At 38.8% G+C, this 16,850-nt stretch overlaps 2 protein-coding genes across 2 annotated transcripts; both read left to right on the top strand.

Annotated features, from left to right (window-relative positions):
* Positions 1-861: 861 nt before the first annotated feature.
* LOC119629843 (chymotrypsin-2) lies at positions 862-6,699 on the top strand. The gene is made up of 5 exons (XM_038017123.2): positions 862-969; positions 2,103-2,334; positions 3,908-4,142; positions 4,743-4,916; positions 6,493-6,699. The coding sequence occupies exons 1-5, from the start codon at positions 873-875 to the stop codon at positions 6,637-6,639; spliced, it is 885 nt and encodes a 294-aa protein (XP_037873051.1). The 5' UTR covers positions 862-872; the 3' UTR covers positions 6,640-6,699.
* A 1,616-nt stretch (positions 6,700-8,315) lies between these two features.
* LOC101739732 (chymotrypsin-2) lies at positions 8,316-16,217 on the top strand. The gene is made up of 5 exons (XM_021347838.3): positions 8,316-8,476; positions 11,343-11,574; positions 13,761-13,995; positions 14,356-14,529; positions 15,995-16,217. Exons 1-5 carry the CDS (start codon positions 8,353-8,355, stop codon positions 16,139-16,141), a joined length of 912 nt encoding a protein of 303 aa, XP_021203513.2. The 5' UTR covers positions 8,316-8,352; the 3' UTR covers positions 16,142-16,217.
* Positions 16,218-16,850: the final 633 nt, after the last annotated feature.

A 16,850-nucleotide genomic window follows, 5' to 3' on the forward strand; every position in this document is an offset into this window, starting at 1 on the left:
GCTTCTCTATTCGCTCCTCAATTAGTGCTATTTCAACATCAGTGACCCGGCAGTAACTGCCACCGGCGCCGCTTGACCTGACTTTGCCGTTCGGACAAAATACTAATACTACTACCACCAGTATTATTAGAAATAAGGTATCAAGTGGCTGACTGAGTAGATAGGCTTTTTATTTTATTGCGAAGGCATTTTCTTAATTCGTTTCTAGAGGAAATGTAATGGGTACATCAAACTCTCGTTAGACAGAAATAAGTCTCTAATATCTCGACAAATGAGCCACTTGGCGAAGTTACTTGTACTTACGTTTACACTTTACTTACACATAGTGAAGTTATCAACGTTTATCCACAACCTGCCTACAGAGAATATTGCAGTATTTTGGTCATGTTGCACGCAGGGATACCAGCAATTTGGAACGCCTTATGGTGACCGGTAAAATAGAGGGAAAAAGGGTAGAGGTCCCAAACGATGGTCGGACCAAATAGCGGAGGAACTGGGGATACCTGTCAGCGAAGCACTCCACCAAGCTACAGAACGGGATCAATGGAGACAGCTAGTTGACGGAATCGGACGGAGCCACGAGAGAGAGAGAAAGAGAGAGAGAGAGAGAGAGAGAGAGAGTGAAGTCATTTAAAAAAACACGAGGTGTAATTTTGTTTGTCGATTACAAACAAAATTACGATACATTACAAATGAGCGAAGTGGCCCATTCTATGTAACATATGACAAACAAAATTACATGTACTGTTATTTTTTGTTAATAGCTTCACTAAGTATTCTATAATAACGATTTATCTTAATACAATCAGATCAATAATCAAAGGCCTCGTATTATCGGTGTGATAAATGATTTGTCAAATTATAAATATCTAATGCTTAGAATGTTATTGAATAGTCTGATTCGGGCGAAGGGAGAAATGAACGTAAAATACGGAATACTTTTTGTGGCGTTCTTTGCAGCTGCCTGGGGTAAGATTTCTGATTTCTTGTCAACACAACGAACAAGATAGTTCATTAAGCCTTTTATCACATCGGATATATTTTGGTTTAACTGCTGTTGATGATGATTGCCGAAGCCCATAGACCACATTAACCTTATTCCAACCGCTCACCTTAAGATATAACTTGAAAGTCTGGTACCATTACTACACAGATTATTTGGGCAGGACTAGGTGGGATGGTAGTATCCACTGGAGGGTTATACCATCTTACTTCCAGTAAAGATTAGGGTGAAACCAGGGAGACAAGATGTATTGGGATGTAGAACGTAAATAAGCAGGGAATGCTGTTATTACTGATGTGTTAGGGAAATGTAATTCAGGAACTGGTAACTATAGTCTAGCCCGTGCTCTCTGATCAATAACTGAACAGACTTTTACCGATTTTGTAACTTTAATAAACTTATAATTGGCCACACCTCGTTAGTAGATATTGGCAATTCTATGGTATATAATTACCACAGTTACCGTAAAAACTGGCAAACCTTTGTTATGAAAGAAATCTCGAAATGGTTTCTGCAACTTTATTATCCCTGGCCTCCGGTGGATAAAGGAACTTAGTGATTAGTGACTGAACTGTCAGCCCTTATGTCTGTTGACGATAGTTGTGGTCAAATGTTTCTTGCGAAATTGTACAATACAAGGCAGCGTTTTGTGAATAAATATAATTATAAACAATATACAATTGTAAATACTCTTACTGGAGGAAAGTTCCCGAGTCTAATAAAGACATAACATTTTTTTCGTCCACAATCTTCATTCACATTAATTTTAAGGGCTTGTTTAATATATATAGAAGGTAGAACCTTTTTGATTTCCAAGTGACCTAGAATATAGAACTTCGGAAGCACATCACTTAATCTAGAAATTTTCAATTCATTTTAAAACAGTTTTTAAACATATTTGTATAAATTGTGATAAAAGCTCATACAAATTGTATTACCTATTATAAACGTAATAAGTTTAAATAAAAATAATATAAAGGCGTGTATACACACTGCAAATGTAATCTTAACTTAGCCGACGACTCTAGGAATCCGAAAAGTTACAAAGGAGAATTGTACATAATGTTTAATGATGAACACGTTTTTTCTCAAATTCCAGCCCTCCCCAAGCCTGAAGATGACATGTCCATCTTTTACGAGCACGCGGACCGGAACGCTCGTATTGTGGGGGGTAGCCAGGCAGCTCAGGGCAGCCACCCCCACATGGTAGCAATGACTAATGGTTTCTTCGTTAGGAACTTTGTCTGCGGAGGCTCAGTGCTCACCGCACGCACGGTGCTCACCGCTGCTCACTGCATTGCCGCTGTATTCACACTTGGAAATCTCTCTGCGTAATCTTATTCATACTATAATATTATCATATACTCGTAGTATATCATACATTATATATATATAATATATTTCTGGTGGTAGGACGTCTTGTGAGTCCGCACGGGTAGGTACCACCACCCTGCCTATTTGGTGCCTATTGCCTTCGGTAACGACTTAACACCAGGTGGGCTGTGAGCTCGTCCACCCATCTATGCTATATAAAAATAAAAAATCCATTAGCCTTTACTAATAGGCTAGCGAGAAATGTATTGCCAATTCCTCCTCCTTGCATCGATAATCCTCAATGGTGAGGGTCGTTGCTTCCTCTAACAGCTTTGTCCTGTATTATCCTGCGTCATTTCTGCCTATCCTCGGCGGTGTGGATAGCAACGTGGACTGAAGTGTTGAGAGTGGGGCGTATCTGATCCGACCAGCGGATTAAGTTTACCATAAACAATCTCCTATAACCGAAAAGTCAACGTTGTGTAGACGTAAATACTCGCTCGCGTAAATTATAAGTGCCTATGGAGGCTCACAGAAATTCAGAGGGTCTATGTTTCAATTCTCCCCCCTTCAAACAAGGAATACGTGATTGCTATACGGTCGAAATAGGTAAGTCGGTGGTACCTACCCAGGCTTCAAGTGCACAGTACAGCACAAGTACACACACATAGCCAGTCCCACCAATACATTCTTTAAAATTGCCGTATTATAATTTCAACTATGCCATTCGTTCATCGTGGAAGTCATTCATGAACGCTACGGAAGTCAAGCATTTGGAGGTTAACGGTAATGCCAAGGTCTTCCACCAAGCGGGTGAAATAGCTCGGACCCACGGTCCGAATACTGTTGTTCGGAACTTGATTATTGTTGGAGAGTACTTAACGGTGGGCAGCGGCTTGGCTCTGCCCCTGACATTGCTGAAGTCCATGGGCGATGGTAACCACTCACCATCAGGTGGGCCGTATGCTCGTCTGCCTAAAAGGGCAATAAATAAAAAAAAAATTAAGCTTATCTTGAAAACGTCGTCAGCAAGAATCAGGCACCTCTCAAAGGTTTTTTTGTTGTATGATAACTACATTCATAATGTTTATGGTCATTTGTAGCAATCATGGATTCTTTGCTATCAAATTTAGTGCAAAAATGGCGAAAAATTCATATCTTACGTTAATGTTGGCACTTAAGCCTACAACTATTATTTGGAATGTGGATTTCTAGTCTCGTATATACATAGGCATTCATAAACAAGAAAAATTGAGCCTAATGCCGTTCGACATGGAAGGTTTTTAAAAACCTAACCTCGCCGGTGCCACTTTTGAACCCGAAGATTTTGGGTATTAGTCCCGTCTTTGCACCAATACCAATCTTGTGTTCTGACTTCCAACTGCATTAGACTAACCGTTATTCTAATCCAGTTAGAAGTGAGGCCCCATTACTAAACACGATGCTCGTATTCACGTGTGGTGTCCATTATCTGTAGTGGCTTAGCTCAGGTGAGACGCTTGCTCATCTGCCTGCCATAGCAAAAATGTTCAAAACTGATTTTATTATAGGGTTAATGTCATAAATTTATTCGTTTTTTCTTTTGCACAGAAATCTTCGTCTGACAGTCGGTACAAACCAATTTATCTCTGGAGGTGCTATCCACACTGTCTCCAGAAACATCAGCCACCCTCACTACGTCTCCAACACCATCAAGAACGACTTGGGTATTCTCATAACTTCCTCGGACATCGTTTTCAACAACCGCGTCAGGCCTATCTCTTTGAGTTTTGACTACGTACCTGGAGGCGTCCCTGTCAGGGTTGCTGGATGGGGAAGAGTTGGGGTGAGTTTAATAGTATTTGAATTGGTCGGTATAGAAGCCGAAAAGTAACCCTTAAATATAAAAACAAAAATAAGTACACCATTCAATGACCCCAAGCTAGGATTTGCTTCTGTGCTAAATGTGTAGAAAATATCATCAATCGTAATATTTGGATGAGAAACATTTTAACTAGCTTAAGACATTAACAATTATTTCCAGAAAACAGCAGGCTGGTGATAGTTAACTTTTATTAAAATCAAATATCTGCACTTTACTACTTATAAAGTTTACTGGTGGTAGGACCTCTTGTGAGTCCGCACGGTAGGTACCACCGCCTCGCCTATTTCTGCCGTGAAGCAGTAATGCGTTTGGGTTTGAAGGGTGGGGCAGCCGTTGTAAATATACTGAGACCTTAGAACTATATCTCAAGGTGTGTGGCGCATTTACGTTGTAGATGTCTATGGGCTCCAGTAACCACTTAACACCAGGTGGGCTGTGAGCTCGTCCACAAATCTAAGCAATAAAAAAAAATAAAAAATAAAAAAGTTCTCTCCAGCTGGGCCAAAAGTGATGCATTTCAAAAAAATTTAGGCTTTTATAGCAACTGGATCTTCTTTGCAGGCTAACGGTGCTCTCTCCATGAATCTTCTGGAGATCAATGTGAGAACCATTGACGGTCAGTCTTGCGTGAGGGCTGTGGCCCAGGCGGCCATTGACTTTAATGTAAGGGCTCTTCCTGTCGAACCTCACATCGAACTCTGCACATTCCACGCAGAAGGAACTGGTACTTGCAACGTAAGTATGTAAACAACGCTTTCTCGGCCGATTTTCACCTCCCCTGCAAATTTTCTTTACAATATTCATAAACACATATAAATTTTGGGGAAACATTGGGGAAATAAAATCTCTTTGGCTATACTATTTGTATCTGGCTGGTTATGGTATCATTAAAAGTTTAAATTTTAAAGAAGATAATTCCAAATTCAAATTGTAAAATGTGTGATTTTTATTTATTTTTCGTACTGTCAAGATGAGTGAACCTAATGAAGAAATTCGATACATTTTAAAATTTTACTACAAAAAAGGTAAAAATGCAACGCAAGCCGCGAAACAAATTTGCGATGTTTATAGACCTAGTGCAGTGTCTGTGAGTGTAGCACAAATTTGGCTTAAGCGTTTTCAAACCAGAAATTTTGATGTCAAAGATGCACGTGGCTCTGGTCGCCTTATTACGGATAAAATGGATGCCATTTTTAAAAGAGTGGAGCAAGATCGGTATATCAGTAGTTACGATGTAGGTGAAGAACTGGGAATTGACCACAAAACAGTTTTGGCGCATTTGAAAAAAAACTGAGTACACAAAAAAGCTTGATTTTTGGGTACCTCACGAGCTCACTGAAAGAAACATAATGAACCGTGTACTCATTTGTGATTCTTTACTACGACGTAGTGAAAGCGAACCATGTTTGAAGAAGATGATAACTGGTGATGAAAAGTGGATCACGTACGACAAGAAAGTGCGAAAAAGGTCGTGGTCAAAGGCCGGTCAGGCTCTACAGGCTGTGGCGAAGCCCGGGGTAACTCGCAACAAGGCGATGCTGGGTGTGTGGTGGGATTGAATGGGCATTATTCATTATGAGCCGTTACCACCAGGCAGGACCATCGATTCTGAACTCTACTGCGAACAACTGATGAGATTAAAGCAAGAAGTTGAGAGAAAACGGCCGGAATTAATGAACAGAAGGGGTGTCGTTTTTCATCATGATAACGCTAGACCTTACACAGTTTTAGCCACTCAGCAAAAATTAAGAGAGCTTGGCTGGGAGATGTTGATGCATCCGCCGTATTATCCTGACCTTGCACCTTCAGATTTCCACCTGTTTCGGTTTCTTCAGAATTCTTTAGGCAGTGCCAGGTTAACATAACGAGAGGACTGCCAAAACTAATTGTCGCGGTATTTTGATCAGAAGCCCCAAAATTTCTATAGCAATGGTATCATGTCCCTACCTACAAGATGTCAAAACGTTATCAAACAAAATGGTACCTACATACTTTAGTTAAATGTAAATAATCTATAGTAAAAAGGTTGTGAATTTTCTTAAAAAATACGAAGAAACTTTTCCCCCAACATTATACTTATATATTTATTATAACATCCGGTAAAAGATAGACTTAATCATTTCCACAACAAAATGGGCTTGTCTATTTAGATTTCTATGGTATTGATTCAAACAGCAAACTTACTTAGGATATAAATAAATCTTCTTTATACATACTATTAGGTCCTTCTTCTGTTATTTATTTATTTATATTCGAGTCTGCGCTTTGACTAGTTATAATCGTGAATCTAATCTATGATATATTACTCCAGGGTGACAGTGGCAGCGCATTGGCTCGGACCGACAACGGTCTCCAAGTCGGCATCGTGTCGTGGGGCTTCCCTTGCGCGGTGGGAGCTCCTGACATGTTCGTCAGAGTCAGCGCCTTCCGGTCCTGGCTGCAACAAAACATCAGCTAATTAAACTATACTTAAATCAAGAGTACCATGATTTTTTGAAAATAAACAAAAAACAATAAAGTTTAACGTCTTTTATTCTGTTTTTTTTAATCTGTTTCTTTTTTTAATCAGTCTGAGCTGGGAATACGCCCTAACGACATTATTTACTCTATAATACATTTTCGTGTTTCAATTAACTACATGATGCTATTTTTTACAGCTATTCTTTTACTCGTCCGAAAAAACTTTAACCTACAATTGGTATTCATCTGCGAATCTGCCCAAACGTTGTGAGCGCCGATATAGTGGCCACATTCAATAGAAATACGTCGGCTATTTCTTTGAACATCACCACTTCGATAAAGCGGCACGACGCGAGAACCCTCTCATCGTGGCCGCCGGTAACTACATTCCCGATCCTGCGGACAGAATGGAAAGCAGTCGACGTCGTCCCAAACACGTCATTTCGGATCCTCCCGATCCACTAGCGGTGCTTTTAGGTACCTCAAGCACCGGCCATCGTTCTCGTCGAACCCGTTGCTTGCGACGAAGGGCTCGACGAGTAAATTAACCCTCAGACACAGCCCACTGAGTTTCTCGCCGGATCTTCTCAGTGGGTCGCGTTTCCGATCCGGTGGTAGATTCTGCGAAGCACGGCTCTTGCTAGGGTTCATGTAGCAACGTCTCAGGTTTGAGCCCCGTGAGCTCACTTACTAGTTAAGGTTACGCTGATATAGCCTCCTAGCTTAGGTAGGAAACAAAAAAAAAATGAACCTCAAGGGCATTTGAGCTATACACGGGTACGGGCTATACAATCACTCTCTATATATTTGACGTGAAGCACCCATGGATTGTAGTATATTTAATGGGACAGTCGTTGTTATCTAATGTATCAGGGCTGATGAAAATGAAGGAACCGCACTAAAAAAATTGAAAGAGTACCTAGCGCCTACCTGCTTTTACAGGAAAGACTGTGAGTCATGATTTAGAGCAACCTTTATTTCGGTACAATCACGGTTTCCGTCATGGCAGCCATTCTTTGCGATGTTTAACTGTTGTGTCTACTTTTTAGAGGTATCTTGAGGTGGCCAGGAAAATGAATAAATGCGTTTACTTAAAATACTAATTATATTGCTTTTAATTATTATACAAATATACGTAAATGGACATGCGCGTCCATCTTTTTTCTTAATGTAATTAATTCAAAATTTGACAATTGGTGCCACTGTTGCGTTCCCTAATTTCTCATTGGTTCGTGCGATATCACGTCACCGCTGGCCAATCACAGCCATCAATGTGATCTGTTAACATTGACATTATTTGTTGCCTAGATTTATTTAATTAAATTTAGCTTTAGACATATTTTTTGGAACGATTACTTTTGTAAATCTATTCTCAGCTGTTAGTATTCCGTCCTTCCAGACAACCCTAGTCGTCGAAATAATTAGGCCAGTGGTCAGTGGCCTCATGGACTCGATAAACCGATCTGGACTAGTTTTTCAGTAACAGTTACATTCATTTCTTCACGATTTTCTGTGTAGATTACGGCATCAGACGAGGAATTTAACAGCTTTGGCTGTTGTAATATTGTCGACAAATGAGCCAAGTGCATATGACAAACAAAATTAACATACAATTTTTTTTTTTTAATAACTTCACTAAGTACTCGATAACAACGATTATCTTAATATAATCAGATCAACAATCAAAGGTTTCGTATTATCGGTGTGATAAATGATTTGTCAAATTATATATAAGTGGTGCTTTGAATATTTAATGAATAGTCTGATTCGGGCGACGGGAGAAATGAACATAAAATACGGAATACTTTTTGTGGCGCTCTTTGCGGCTGCCTGGGGTAAGATTTCTGATTTTTTGCCAACATGACGAAGAAGTTAGTTCATTAAGCCTTTTATTGCATCGGATAACTCTTGGTTTACCTGATGATGATGATAATGATTGTCGAAGGCGATAGACCACATTAACCTCATTCCAACCGCCAATACCGTCTTTACCATAAGGGCACACAGGGCCCGTGCCCAGGGCCCCGAAGGACCGACAATTTCTCTCACACATTTATTCTCAAAACATTTTTGTCGGGCACATTACACTTTTTTCACAAATCAGTAATATTATCAGAAGGTATTTACAAGGCATATACTACGCCCTTATATTGATGACTGCGCCTATTTCACATGTACTAATTAATAATATTTCTGAACGCATCCTACCTAATTTACTAAGTACACCATCTAGCGATCACGATAACGGTTTCCGTTATCGTAATCGTAACCAAAAAACCAGCAGCATTGTAATATCATTAATGACACATTATGTCATACTGTATTTGATTACCTATAATAAATGGTCATACTCAGTAAAAAAATGTTATTATAATTCGCTTTTTTTACTTTCCAAAAGGGCCTCAAATTCTTGTGTGCCCAAAGGCCCCAGCCTGATTTAAGACGTCCCTGCCAACCGCCCACCTTAAGACAATGTTTAAGTCTCATTTAATTACCACAGTTGCCGTAAAAACTGTAATATCTCTATGTTTTAAAACAGTTACAATTACTATAACTAGTGTTCCCGCGGTAGTCGAAATTCGACTATAATTAATTTAAACTATAAGATTGGACATTATTGTGGTTCTATTGTCAAAGACTATATATTTCTATAGTCAAAGATTTCGCCAAGACTACACTATAGACAAAAACTCGTAATATTAAAGATAAAAAATATTAAGCTATTCTCAATTTGACTACAGACTATAAGTAATAACAAAAGTTTGACAATAAACAAAAAGTATATGTGTGTGTGTGTGTCAAATACATGGTAGTGTGTGTAATGTTTTCTTTATTGATTTAATGTATTTTTAATGCATAATTAAAAAAAATATTAGCATTCTGCACTTCTTCTCTGTATTCTCTATAAGTGTGGGAAATTTCATACTCCTCCGTCCGCGCAATTTTCGTAAAAAGTGGTACAAAGTTTTTGTTTCACGTATAAATAGATTCTCGTTGAAAAGTTCACTTTTTTTTTATTGCCTTTGTAGGCAGACGAGCATACGGCCCACCTGATGGTGAGTGGTTACCGTCGCTCATGGACTTCAGCAATGCCAGGGGCAGCGCCAAGCCGCTGCAACTTTTGAGTTTTCATCTTCAGCCTGCCCAAGTCCGAAGATGACATGTCTATATTCCACGAGCACACTGACAGGTGCTGGAGGTTCCCAAATGCATCGTTAGTGGATCGGGAGGATCCGAAATGACGTGTTCACTGGCCTAAACATGATTTCTAGCATGGCGTGTTAATTAATGGACTACGCAAGCTGTAAAATTATCCGCTTATCTCTGTACTTTCCTAATTAGCAACTAAAAGATATGGAATCTACAAGTGTAAGGATTAATTTCAAAAAAAATTATCTATAAATCTAAAAATATCGCTACCCAATTAGTACGAGCGAGAACATTTAATATGATTGTGAACCGTATAGATTGAATAAGTTATGGTTTTTTGTCCGGTTTCTCCGCCCTATTGTCTGATTTTCTTACTAACGTGGCTTAAAAGGATCACGGCCTCCGACACGAGGTTCTCTATTCTCAGCTAGTGCCTGCTCTTGGACTGTGAGGAATTAGGAGATTTATTTCAACATGAGTGACCCTGTGGTAGGTACCACCGGTGCCGCCTAGCATGACTTTTACATGACTATTATTACAATTATTATATTTGCACATATTATTGCGTCTATTTCTTAGAGGTATCATGAGGTGCCCAGGAAAATGAAATGTGTTTACTTCAAATACTAATTATATTGCCGCTAATTCTTGCGTAGTTTGACTCGCATCGGCTTCCACCATCTCTTTCAATTCGTTGTTAATCACATGAGTAGGCGGTCTTCCACGTGTTCGTTCTTCAAATCAAAATTTCCATCACGAAAGCGTTTAAACCAAAATCGCGCGGTGCGTTCATTAGCAGTCCCCTCTTCAAACGCAACATTGATATTGCGAGCTGTTTCTGCACCGTTAGGTCCATGTCGGAACTCGTTTTCAAAAATCACTCGAATTTTCAAAGTATCCATCTTGCATGTTTAAGCTGAATAAGAAAAACAACTGAAAGTCGATAATCAAATGTTGAACATTTTTTAAAAGAAGAACCTCATAGGTACTATTTGAAAAAAGCTTCACTCAGAAATCTCAACCCATGAAGGTTCTATGTCAATTTGAAATACCTATTACAATAAAACGGCAATTTCATACTTTAACCCCTATTATCTAAGAAATTGAAATAGCAAAGCTGTGTTTTGTGAATAAATGTGATTATATAATATATTTATTCTTACAAGAGGAGAATTCCAAAGTCTATTAAGAAATAAATAATTTTGTTTATCCACAATCTTCATCACCTTTACTTTAGGGCCCTGTTTAGCACATAGGGAAGCCGGAACCTTTTTAATGGATTTCTGAGTGACCTAGAATTTAGAAAGACATCACTCAATCTAGAATTTTCAATTCACTCTAGAGCCCTTTTTTAAAATATTTAAATTATACAAAATGTGATTAATATCTCGTACAGATTATATTTCGTATTACCTATATAGTTGTATAAGTTGTAAAATGAAAATAACAAAGGCGAGTGTAGTTTTAAGTATGTATGTCTAAGACTCGTGAAATCCGAAAAATTACAACAGAATGCTGTAGATAATGAAACACGTTTTTCTCAAATTCCAGCCCTCCCCAAGCCTGAAGATGACATGTCCATCTTCTACGAGCATGTGGACCGGAACGCTCGTATTGTGGGGGGTAGCCAGGCAGCTCAGGGCAGCCACCCCCATATGGTAGCAATGACTAATGGTATCTTCATCAGGAGCTTTGTCTGCGGAGGCTCAGTGCTCACCGCACGCTCGGTGCTCACCGCTGCTCATTGCATTGTTGCTGTATTCACACTTGGAAGTCTCTCTGGGTAATCTTAAAAATTTCCATTGGTCTGTACTAGTAGTCAGCAAGCATTGAATTGCTACGTTTACTATAAACTTGATTATTTTTGAAGCTCATCTTCAAAATGTCTTCAGCAAGATTCAGACATCTGTCAAATATTTTTGTGTTGAACGATAGCTACCGCTAGCTTATGGTAGGTAATTTGTAGTAATCCTAGACTCTACTAAATTCTATCAAATTCTATTTTTTTGAGATTTGCTAATAATTTACTGTAAAAATGGCGATTAATTTATGTCTTGCTTTAATTTTGGTACTTTAAGCTACAACTATTATTCGGAATGTGGATTTCTTGTATCGTATATATAAATTCAGGTCAAAAAAAAGTCAGGTCATAAATTCTGTCACATGTTTAATGTAAAATAATTGAAACAAGTTTATTCATTATGTAACCATTCATATACCAAAATGAACTTAACAAAACATAGATTCTTATGACACTAAAGTTTATTCAAAATGACCTCCGTGATTTTGAATACAGGCCTTCAATCTGCGTGGCCAGTCGTCTATCGCAGCACGAACGAGGTATATGTCAATATCGGCGGCTGCCTTAATCAAGGATGTCTTGAGTGACTCCAAACTGGGATGAGGCTTTGAGCACGCCTTTTCCTCCAAGTGTTGCCATATCTTGTAATCTAACGGATTCAAATCTGGACTGGAGGAGGGCCAGTCTTCGTGCCGGATGAAGTCGATTTCACGCGCCGCCAACCAGTCTTGTGTGCTCTTCGCTCTATGAGCTGGCGCCGAATCTTGTTGGAATACCCAGTGCCTGTTATTGAACATGGTATGAGAAACAGGTTCCACAAGGTTCGTCAGGACTGTATTTTGATACACAGCTGCATTCGTTTTTACACCCATCTCACAAAAATGTACCTCTGTTAAGCCCCAATAAGAAACTCCCAACGATACCATGAGCGAGGATGGAAAATGACCTCGTTGGACACGCGGAATACGGTTACTCGCTTCTTCACTACTGTGTGCGTACACCTTATCATTTTGTTTGTTGTAGCTCTCTTCTACGGTAAAAATTTTTTCATCCCCGATTTTTTTTTCCCGCGTACCGCTTCAACAAAGCGCGGCATCTCTTCAGTCTCAGGTCCATTAGACGAGCATTCAAACGATGTCCTGTTTTTCTTCGATATGCCCGAAACCCTAAGTCTTCATTTAACACCCTTTTCACCGTTGTTCTGCTTAACCCCATCTGAAGGGCCAACAGTTTCTGCTTACGTTTGGGATTTCTTTGAATTCGCGCCTTCACAGCTTTTATCACTGCTGGAGTCCTAACAGACCGAGGGCGACCACTTCTTGACCTGTCATCTACACTAGAGTCTTCATTGTATCGTTTGATGGTACGATAAACGAATCTTTTGGTTATATACAAATTTTTCAGTATGTTAAAAATTTAAATTGGCGCGTAACCGCAACGATGCAACGCAATAACTGCAACACGGTCTTCTTTAAGCGTCGACTCCATATTTAAAAATGAGTAAAATTCTAAAAGTATACATTTTTATTTTCATGAACAATTGGAAATTCGAATTCAATAAACTTTTTTGTGGCCAGCATTCTAAAAGAAAAGTTTTTACTGTGTGACAATACTTATGACCTGACTAGTTACATATGCATTTATAACGAAGAAAAAAAACCTTCCAACCTCGCGTATGTCATTTGTGAGGTCGAAGATTTCGATACCTTGGTCCCGTCTACATATAACACGATGCCAATAGTAGGGTAGTAATAGATTCATTCGAGAAGCAGTTGCTCTTGAGTTGTTAGGTCTCCTTGGGAGGTACCCGGGCAGCTGTTAGCATATCCCACCCCTCCTGGCTGAGCCTTTGCTCGCTCACCTGTCCTGGTCAAACTGGAAAGGCCTCCGGGCCACCAGTAACACTTCAATCATACGAAAAAGTAGGGTAGTATAATCATTATTCTAATGCAATTGGAAGTAAGGTTTGATCACTTAACGTGGATACTCGTGTGATGTCCATTATCAGTAGGCAACGGCATGGCTCAGGAGAACCCTTTTCTCGCCTGCCTACCATAGCAAAAATATATAAAACCTATTTTCAAAAATTCTATTATTACTTGGTTAGTGATAACACTTAAGAACACTTAAAATATAAATTTTATTCGTTTTTTTCTACTTTTGCGCAGAAATCTTCGTCTGACAGTCGGCACAAACCAATGGAACTCTGGAGGTTCTCTCCACACTGTCTCCAGAAACATCACCCACCCTCACTACGTGTCCAATACCATCAAGAACGACTTGGGTATTCTCATAACTTCCTCGAACATCGTTTTCAATAACCGCGTCAGGCCTATCTCTTTGAGTTTTGACTACGTACCTGGAGGCGTCCCTGTCAGGGTTGCTGGATGGGGAAGAGTTAGGGTGAGTTTAATTATATTTGAAGTTGTCGGTGTAGAAGCCGAAAAGTAATCCTTAAATACAAAAACAAAAATAGGTACACGTTTCAATGATCCCAAGCTAGGAATAGCTCTTGTGCTAAATGTGTAAGAAATATCCTCAATCGAATATTTTAATGGAAATATTTTGATGATAAAAATTTTAACCAACATAATTGCTAATATTCTGTAACAATTATTGCCCGAAAACAACAGGCTGGTGATAGATCACTATTATTAAAATCAAATATCTGCACTTTACTACTTAAAAAGTGGCCTAAATGGAACAAAAGCAATGCATTTAAAAATAATCTAGGGTTTTATAGCATCTGGATCTTCTTTCCAGGCTAACGGTGCTCTCTCCACGAATCTTCTGGAGATCAATGTGAGAACCATTGATGGTCAGACTTGCGTGAGGACTGCGGCCCAGGCGGCCATTGACCTTAACGTGAGGGCTCCTCCTGTCGAACCTCATATCGAGCTCTGCACATTCCACGCAGAAGGAACTGGTACTTGCAATGTAAGTATATAAACAACACTTCCTTGGTCGATTTTTGCCTGCCCTGCAAATTTTCTTTACAATATTCATAAAGATATATGTAAGTACAATTTAAATAATAATACATGTTTAAAACCTATTATTAGTAAAAGATAGGCCTAATCATTTCCATAGCGAAATGGGCTGGTCTGTCTAGATTTCTACGGTATTGATTCAAACAGCAAACTTTCTTACTTTGTATATAAATGAACCTGCTTTTATCTTATTATATTTATAATTAATATCATTATAATAGATTGGGGAAAAAGTATCTTCGTACTTTTTAAGAAAATTCACAACATTTTTTAGTATAGTTTATTTACATTTAACTAAAATATGTAGGTACCATTTTGTTTGATAACTTTTTGACATCTTGTGGGTAGGGACATGATACCATTGCTATAGAAATTTTGGGGCTTCTGATCAAAATACCGCGACAATTAGTTTTGGTAGTCCTCTCGTGATGTTAACCTGGCACTGCCTAAAGAATTCTGAAGAGACCGAAACAGGTGGAAATCTGAAGGTGCAAGGTCAGGACTATACGGCGGATGCATTAACACCTCCCAGCCAAGCTCTCTTAATTTTTGCTGAGTGGCTAAAGATGTGTGAGGTCTAGCGTTATCATGATGAAAAACCATACCCCTTATGTTGATTGATTCCGGCCGCTTTCTCTCAACTTCATGCTTTAATCTCATCAGTTGTTCGCAGTAGAGTTCAGAATCGATAGTCCTGCTTATCGGTAACAGCTCATAATGAATAATGCCCTTCCAATCCCACCACACACACAGCATCACCTTGTTGCGAGTTAACCCGGGTTTCGCCACAGTCTGTGAAGCCTGACCGGCCTTTGACCACGACCTTTTTCGCACGTTTTTGTCGTACGTGATCCACTTTTCATCACCAGTTATCAGCTTCTTCACAAATGGTTCGGTTTCATTACGTCGTAATAAAGAATCACAAATAAGTACACGGTTCATTATGTTTCTTTCAGTGAGCTCGTGAGGTACCCAAATATCGAGCTGTTTTTTTAAAATGCGCCAAAACTGTTTTGTGGTAAATTCCCAATTCTTCAGCTACGTCGTAAATAGTGATATGCCGACCTCGCTCCACTTTTTCAAAAATGGCATCCATGCACTAGGTCCATAAACATCGCAAATTTTTTTCACGGCTTGCGTTGCATTTTTATCTTTATTGTAGTAAAATTTTAAATTGTATTGAATTTCTTCATTAAATTCACTCATCTTGACAGTACGAAAAATAAATAAAAATCACACAGTTTCCTAAATTGAATTTGTAACTGTCTTCTTTAAAATTCGAAAAGACTTTTTCCCCAACCTGTTATTTAACCTATTAGATCTTTCTTCTGTTATTTATTTATTTATATTGGAATTTGCACTTTGACTAGTTATAATCGTGAATCTAATCTATAATTTATATATTACTCCAGGGTGACAGTGGCAGCGCATTGGCTCGGACCGACAGCGGTCTCCAAGTCGGCATCGTGTCGTGGGGCTTCCCTTGCGCACGGGGAGCTCCTGACATGTTCGTCAGAGTCAGCGCCTTCCGGTCCTGGCTGCAACAAAACATCAGCTAATTAAACTGTACTTTAATCAAGAATACCATGATTTTTTTGTAAATAAACAAAAACCAATAAAGTTTATTCTCTTTTATTTTGATTTTTTTTAAATCTGATTTGATGCAACTTCCCGTGGGGTGTCGCAGAAGAGTCCATCACCTTTGCCTCGAACGACTTTTCAGATTTTATACTACTTAAAAAATATCTGTCAAAATGCTCAATGCTTCTATCTAATGAAAAGGAATGGTTTCCCATTGAAGTTTTACCAGATTAGCATAAAAAGCTTAATTATTCATACCGACAGGATTTAATACCGATAAATTTTCATTATACTTAGTCTGCCCATAAATACTGTTACAATTAAAAATAAACAAAATATTACATTTGAATTTGGAATCTGTCATTTTTATATGATTGCTCATTGAGTTTTCTCATTTTAGCGCCAATAAATTGTACAAATATTTTGCGATATTAAAATGGAGTGGGGTGATAAAGAGAACCGAATCGCTGTGATTGCATTACACAAAGTAGGTATGGAGCCAAATGCAATTTTTAAAACTCTCCATACGCTTGGTATTAGTAAAACGTTTGTGTACTGGGCTATTAATAGGTGCAATGAGACCTCCTCTGTTTGTGCCAGAAAAAGATCTGGCCGTCCACGTAGTGTTCGTACGAAAAAGGTGGTAAAAGCAGTAAGGGAAAGAATTCGAAGAAATCCTGTCCGAAA

This window comes from Bombyx mori, chromosome 18 (assembly GCF_030269925.1).
Source record: "Bombyx mori chromosome 18, ASM3026992v2".
Taxonomy (NCBI): domain Eukaryota; kingdom Metazoa; phylum Arthropoda; class Insecta; order Lepidoptera; family Bombycidae; genus Bombyx; species Bombyx mori.